This window comes from Cariama cristata, unplaced genomic scaffold (assembly GCF_000690535.1).
Source record: "Cariama cristata isolate BGI_N322 unplaced genomic scaffold, ASM69053v1 scaffold7637, whole genome shotgun sequence".
NCBI classification, from domain to species: Eukaryota; Metazoa; Chordata; class Aves; order Cariamiformes; family Cariamidae; genus Cariama; species Cariama cristata.
The window spans coordinates 24,654-32,628 of record NW_009624890.1 but is presented as its reverse complement, the minus strand read 5'-3'; the positions used below and the strand labels follow the sequence as shown (position 1 = coordinate 32,628).

At 40.0% G+C, this 7,975-nt stretch overlaps 1 protein-coding gene across 1 annotated transcript in view; it reads right to left on the bottom strand.

Moving 5' to 3' along the window:
* Window positions 1-4,524, bottom strand: part of LOC104164125 — a gene marked incomplete at its 3' end in the record, with an annotated part of 21,310 nt that extends 16,786 nt beyond the window's left edge. Inside the window, exons 1-3 of the mRNA XM_009703361.1 lie at window positions 4,309-4,524; window positions 2,643-2,705; window positions 950-1,003 (exon numbers count right to left, since the gene is read on the bottom strand). Of these exons, the coding sequence (XP_009701663.1) occupies window positions 950-1,003; window positions 2,643-2,705; window positions 4,309-4,507 (316 nt within the window). The remainder of the gene's footprint in view (window positions 1-949; window positions 1,004-2,642; window positions 2,706-4,308) is intronic.
* Between the last annotated feature and the right edge of the window lie 3,451 nt (window positions 4,525-7,975).

Sequence of the window (7,975 nt, the reverse complement as noted above, 5' to 3'; positions counted from 1 at the left end):
AATATTTCTCCCCCCCCCCCCAACTTAACCCTTATCGTGCAGGGAGCACTCCTATTAAAAGTCTGCTATTTTCTTCACATCTTTTTTGAACAGAAAGGTTTAAATGCCATAGCAACAGCCTGCAAGTGCAGAAGCAAGCCGCTCGCATACGGAACGGCAATCTCGACTGTATACTGTTACATAAGCATTCATTGTCCTCCAGATGTTTTACTCACCATCTGCTATATTTCTGGGCAAATATTCTCATTCTTGTGCTATGTGAATCACTGCACATTGCATATTTACGTACTTTAGACACTTCAGGAGGGATGTGTCTTACATCACTTTGCCATCTTGGTTTTGGTCAAAGACAAGTGTTGAAAACAGGTGGGACACCTTGCCACCTAGATTTGTTTTTCTCTCCACTGTGATTACAAGTGACAACAGTTCAGAGAAAATATCTCTGTCTATCAATGGAACAGTCTCTATTGATCATGAATTACCAGAGGCACCTGTTTGGCAGCCCTTAATCATGCCTGATTTCCATCTCTTGTTCTGGCTGTTTAGTGGCCTTTTCAGTTTTGCCCAAGTTGCACAATCTTTGTCGTGTTTTTCTGCTTTGTAATATTTTTAGGTCCCTTCCTCACAGCCAATGACTTTTTTTGCCCCCAAAAATTATTACATGGGTTTTGATTTCATAGTGTAACTGTGAAAAATAGTTTAGTTTATATGCTATTTATATACAATACTTTAGATATGTGTGTGGCTTAAAATAAGCGTAAACTCAAGAGAAGCAAATATCAGATATCCTGGCATGCTTAGAATAGAGAATGCATATCACTGCCTGCATTCAAGCCTAAGGAAAAAGGTTGGTATAGTCCTTTGGCTTATTTTTGGCTGGTACACCTAGATGAGTTAGTTCCATGAACTCCTTATTCAAACCACATTTTTCCATTTGCTCTTCTCTCACCTGTATGCAAGTAGGTAAACAGTGATTCTGCATGGCACCCCTGGCTCTCTCCTGCTAAATAAGAAAAGTGGAAAGATTTGAGTCAGCAGTATGCATGTTCTGGGACAATCATTTGAGAATGTTGCCATCATCTCTACATCATGCAGTTAACATTGATATGACACACTGTTATTTTAAAGTGTTATACTGGGACATGCATGGCTTGATTTCAGACATTCAGATGTTATCGGGACAGCCTAGGATGTGTTGTACTTACCACTTCTCCGGTAAACCCAATAGCATATGCTGGAAAGGACTGCAAGTACTAAATCAGGTTGATTCTTGGTGGCCTTTTCTGTGTATTTCAGGGAGTGGCTAGCAGTGGTTTTAAGCTACCTTTGTGCTCCCAATATTTCACAGTCAAGTTAGAAGCTGCCTTGTTTCCGGTGTAAGTCCCAGAAGCTCAGGTGTTTTGTTTAATGTCCTCTCTTGTACCCTTGGAAGCAAAAAAGGGCTGTGTATTCTGACTACACACCTACTGAGCCCAGATCTGTTGTTCAGTCCTTTCCTCAGCTCTGCTGATAAAACCTCGCTGACGTTCCCCAAGCAGCCAGGAATAGTCACTTCAGTGGTTCTTTGTAAAAGCAGAGCAATATAAAAGGAGTCTGGTGAGTCAGAACTTACAACAAAAGCCTATATAAAAATGTTTCCTTCAGTCTAATGCAAAACCTGCAGTGACCTGGAGAGGTGAGGAAAATTTAAGGCACTTCAATGCACATGTGAATTGAGAAGTTATCTAGGACTGGGGCACAATGAGGAGAAGCTTGCATCAGACTGATAAAGGACTCCCTTTTCCAGTGATTGGCAAGTTTAACCAGTGTGATGCACAAGGTACATAACAGAGACCTAAAATCTGTTCGTCAAAACAATATTACCATTCTTTTGTATTTATTACTGTCTGAAATCCATGTATTTATTTCCCAGGGCAATGCATCTGGAAGGTATCTAGCCAAAGCATTTTTTTCTTTTAATGAGAGCTTTTTCTCTTTCCACATGTCTGTCATTTATTTTGCTGGAATAATAAGAGTACATATAGAAAGCGGAACCAGCTCCAAGGTCCTTGCCTCATAACTTTTTAGCTCACATCTTCACAGTACCAATTTTTTTCTTTAGTATTTGGGTTATTTGAAAGAACTTCTAGGATCTTTGAATTCTGTGATGACTTGGGTGGCACTGTAACGCAAATGACAGAGCCTTTGTCTGAGACTTAGGAAATGTGCATTCTGCCCTGATTTCTGTCACTCACTTGTCGGGCCATGGTGATCAACACATTTCACCTCTCTATGCTTCAATTACCCCTCTGCAAAACATAACGAAACTCATCTTTTTTGAGATCTACATCTGAAAAGGGCTACTAAAGAGCTGGCTTTGCATTCCACACCAGCCCTAGATAGGTCATTCAGGAGTGCACAGAACAACTGTGTAGAAGAAAAGTGATCTGGCAATACTACCACCTTCCCCCAGTCCCACGTGGAACCATCTGGCCTTTTTTTCCTAATTGCCTGGGATTCTGATGTCTAACTAAAGGTTTACTATTTCCATTTTAATGACTCTGACAGAGCACACGGAGGTACAGTTTTCTTCAATCTATTTTAAGAGTATAAAATTATTTGGTTTTATCCAAGAGGCAACGGGTGCATACTTCTGGTCTTACCTTCAGCCCTGGACCTCTTGCCAGGCGGTGGCAGGTATTTCATAGCAGGGCGGTGTTCTGCATCTGTAAAAGGAAGGAGATGTGCTTTTATGAATTCATAGGTGAGGGACCTTCACTGTTTGGGGGGGCAGGGGGTGACGAAGGCAATTTTATTTAGCAGGGGAAATGGCAGATGTTTGACCAGCTGCAAAATATTGAAGAGCTGTTCTCTAGCACAAAGACCTCTGCATTCTTCCCACCACAACAAAAATAGGAGGAAAAAAAATGTAATGACCGTATAAAAGGGACAGTGCAGGATGCTGAAGTCACGCTGCAACTATGCTTCTTTGTTCTTCACAATGGCTTTGGTGGGAAAGACTGGCACTGTGATTACAACAGCCCTCAATAAACTGATCTCACACGTGTGCTTTCCTCTTATCCTGCCTTTTGGTCTCAAGATAACTTTAATGAAGGGCAGCAATGCATGAATTTTTAGTTTTATAAACTAATTTGGGATGTCTGATGCCTTCTGTTTTGAAGGCTTCACACAAAACCCCCACATAGTTCACTGTCAAATCTAACTTTTTGTGAGATTAAAATGAGTACCTTTTTCCAGACAACATCACATTTTCTTCTTGCTGTTCAGTAAAGCAAATTTGTTACTCCACACTACATAAGCACTGTGTGTTTGACACAAGCACGTAAGTTTGTGTCGACCTTTCTTCCCCATGGAAAGATAGAGGAAGAGCTATAAATTACAAAGCATGAATGCACTTATGGAGCTGCATCACTCCTCCTCAATTGATAGGCGATGCTACCACAATTTTGATTTCTCTCCGTTTCTGAATAATCAGAAATCATCAGGCTCAGAACTGTTTATCTTTAGGTGTGAGGAGTCAGGCTTCCCCAAGAACAGAGGTGATATGCCAATGTATTTCACATTAGAAGAATACAGCGGGACCTCATACTCTGTGGCTCCAGGGCATCCAATATCAATAACAGCACAGTCTGCACAGTGATTTAGTTTAAAGAGGCATGGCTATACATTTCTTGCTACAGGAGGAAACTAGCAAATTTACTATGCCGAAAGATCAATGCTAGCATATACCACTGAAGTCTGAGAAGCTTTCGACAACAAAGGTCTCTGTTCCTTGTGAACAGTGCAGTCTCTTCCAGGATAAAAAAGAAATTCTCAAGAAATCTGCTTTCTTTAGCGCTTGCAGATTGGTTGTACCTTCATCTCCCTGCGTACAGGGCAAGGCCGGGGCATCTAGCCTCAAATTAGGCACCGCAATTAGGTACCTACTTTTAGGTGGGATAGATCTTGGCCAACGTTTCTCAGTTTCTTTTATATACAGAGGTAAAATACATAGTATTAAATACTGGCCCTGCCAACTGCTGTAATATCTATTTAGTATTTATGGAGTACCTCAAGATGTTCAGAAAGGGCACCAGGTCATTCACAGCCACATTAAAATAACAGGCCAACTTGTAGATGACCTCAACTGGCTCCTGTGGCTTTCATATCCCTCATCATTACTCAGCCAAGCACAGAATTTAACCCCAAATTATGAAGTTTTTCTGTGCCTGAGAAACCCCCATAGCACTAGATTCCTTTTTCCAAGTTCAATAAATTCCCAAACACCTTATACCTGAGGACATTATAAACAGTAAAAATGTGCCTTACCAGTTACAAAATCCATCTCTGTGAAGAAGAGGATGGCTTGTCTGAATGTCACCTCTGGAGTCAAGGCCATTACCATCTGTAGTAGACTGTCACTTTTGCTGAGCTTTTCCCTGCATTGTGTTAATCTCTTCAACGTATCTGCAAGAACTTTGAAGGCATTGATCCGCCGTAATGCACACACAAGGACTGGATTTGACATTAGTGTATCAAGGCTTCTTTGCCAGGACGTATCGCCAACCTCAAAAGGGGTTACTTCTCTGGCCTGACATCGAGTGAGATGGGGCAACCACTTGAGACCTAGGAGCTCAAATCCCAAATCAGGCTCTTCTGCAAGTCAAGAGAAATTTGTTTGGCATCAGACAACAGCATGTGTTTCAGAGAAGCTGTATTTTCTTTTGGAGACAAGTGTTCTAAATTCACATTGATTTTTTTACGAGACAACAAGTTCCAAAGCTGCTTTGACTTCGCCCCCTGTTGCATTCAAAATGGACTGTAATGCAGATATAGAAATATACTGGGAAAACCCACAAGACACAAATGCTAGGAAATTACATTACAGTGAAAACAAAAAATGGGCTACTTGGGAAATCAACAGGGAGTCACAGAGAATAACTGCCATGATTTGATTAGAGAACACAGCTAATGGAGAAGAGTTGAAAGGGAAACACTGAGAATACACCAATAACAATGTGGTTTGAGACAGTATAATCCATAATTATAGATCCTTTACCACCTCTCATAACATTTCATTTTAAGCTATATTCATTACAGTAATAATCTACAATTTAATGCTGACTTGTCTCTAAAGTAGTTTAAATGTTGTGTTTGTAGTCTTGCTTCCAATGTAGGAAGATATTTAGGGGCTCAATCCATGAGTGCATGTTGCTGGAAGTTTCTGTCAGCTAGAATCTCCTCCTCGCCTACCGTGATACAGAACTTACTACTCCATAGTATTGTTTCAAGAGAGTAGGATATGATATAGTGTAAGACAGGGTGCCAGACTTCTACCCTTTGTTGGTACGCTTCCTGTATTATTACACTTCAATGCAACCTGTATAATGAAATTATATAAAATCATCATCCTGCTTAGCGCTTGACAGCACTCTTCATGCATTTGTAAGCATTTAACATGGGGGACGGTGCCGTTATTCCTCCTGTGTGCATGACGAAATGAAGCGTGAAGTGTTTTGCTTCTGATCACAGAGGATGTCAGTGGACAGAATAGAGTTTGTGACTTCTGAATTCCTGTTGCTGTGCCTCAATTACACAGCTGCTTTATCTCCCAGTACTTAGGGAGAGACACAATGCTCTGGATTACATAGAAGGCTTAGTAAGCCTAAGCACATCTCTGAACTAATTTAACGCTCTCTGAAGAAAATTATGCCCACCTGAGCTGTTTGCAATATAAAAAGTGGCCTTGCTCATGACTATCTAGCCATGATAAATTCTTCAGTTCTTTAGGTAGGTAAGCAAAGAAACCTGTCCTCCTTCCCGAGGCCCCTTTCACCACATTTTTCATAATGTTTCCGCTATGATAAAAATAGCTAGACAGGATAAACTTTCCTGACCAACTTCTACAGCCCTCCCCAAGAGCTGGGATCACCTGCACTCTGAGATTGATTATTGTGCCCAGGAAGAAGGATCTGGTGAAGGAGCTCTCCGGCACTCTTCATAGTGTCCATTCCAACCACCGTCAGCATGACAACTTGCTCCATTTCAGGATCAGAAGCATATGTTCGATTGCAGAAAAGATCCAGAGGAATGTTACGAGGGTCTGGCACTGCACTGAGGTTTCCTCCTACCCAGGGAGATCATCAAAACAAACCCTGTTATTCCACTAAAAGAAATCTAGAGTCTTTTTTAGCGTGAAGGAATTGACTAATTCTCAACTGAGCAAAGGCCAGTGCCTCACTGTGGTACTGCTCCTCACGCTGCAGCTCAGCATGGCCAGAAAAAGAATCACGCATGAGGAACAGTATCACAGCAAACCCTTACTAATTAGTCACACTCCTTAACTAGAATTACTTTTTGCCACGCAAAGCAAATATATTCAATCATAATTTTGATATCCTTCTTCACACCATTAAGCAGACTTGATAGATCTATACCAAAATGATTTAAGGCATCAATTTCAGATTGATAACTAATGACTGACTTCACATTAAATTGATAATTTCATTTTGCTTTCTAGGAGATTACATAGTATAAAATTGAGGCCTAAATTGGAGACTGTTATAATACCACGCATATATCCAAAGTCCTATCAGGAACAGTACAGCCTGCAGAATCCCCAGCCCATCAGAAATCTGTGTTTGATTCCATACTGTTTCACTACACAATTATTTAAGCAATTGTACAGATCAACATTTATTTACTTAGTTATTCCTACATCTAAACATTTCATAATGCTAGAAAATGTTGAATGACATGCCTTTGATTATTATTTTTCCTTACAATTTAGTATGAATTTGGTTTTGGAGAGCAATATACTTCAATTAAAAATCCTGATATCCAAAACCTAAAATAATTTAATTAGTTAAATAAAACTATAGTAACCTGCTGAATACATAAGAAAACACTACCTGTAGTTCGTGAAATAAACATCTGATATCATGACCTCCAAGTGTATAGAACTACTAGTAGGTTTAAGACTCTCCTACCCATTTGAGTCATAGATTTACAACAGAAAACACATTTACTTGCTTTTTCAAGTCCTATCAGTTTCCCAGCTTTGAATGAATGAGTTACTGAAGTGAATTCAACTGTAGAAACTGAAATTAAAGCATCTAAGTAGATGTAAATTTCTAAAGAAATGAAAAAGTGTCTTCTCTGCACCTGTGGAAGAACTACAGCTGCCAACATTTATCACTTCAGCAAATTCTAGTTTTGCACTTAACCACTAATTTACCTCATTTTAATATTTTGACTTCTCTTGAAACTATGGCAATAAATATGTATTGATTGGATATTGATCTTTTAATTATGGTAGGTTTAAGGCTTAATCAGTTGTTATCATTTAACATTTAAATAATTTCTTTTTCCACATATTTTTTCGTTTACTTTTAAAAGGTATTTCCATGTTGCTTTTCTATTGATTCTTCCATTCATTACTCAGCAACAGAAGACGTCCAATGAGAGTTACTATGACGGACAGCAGAACACTAAACAAGTTATAATAGACAAGAACTATATTCCTAATGTTCTTATTCAGGAGAGTCCCCTCATAAGGTTGTCAGACCTTATAAAAGCCAGAACAATGCATTTCCCATAGCTTTGACCTACCCAGCGTCTGCAGCAAGGTCTCGGTGTAAGGAGCCACATGAAAACACAGGGAGGGGTCCAACCCAGCAGTGGCAGGCAGGCTGCTCTGCCCCTTGCCAAGGAGGCCTTGCTTTGCCAGTTCATCCATCAGTGCTATGCACAGAAGAAAAGAAAACGTGAGGAATAGAGAGCTCTATCTGACAGGAAAACACTCTTCTTATCAAATGTTTTGATCCATCTGATGACAGTTCCACCATGGAGACATTAATGTGGGTCATGCTGAGCTTACCTAAGAGACATAAAATGCAACTTAATCATCCCCTCTCCACCAAATCAGATTCACTTACAGTGGGGCAAGTAGCTGTTGAAAATTGAGGCTTGCCCACAGCTTTCTCTGGAGACACCT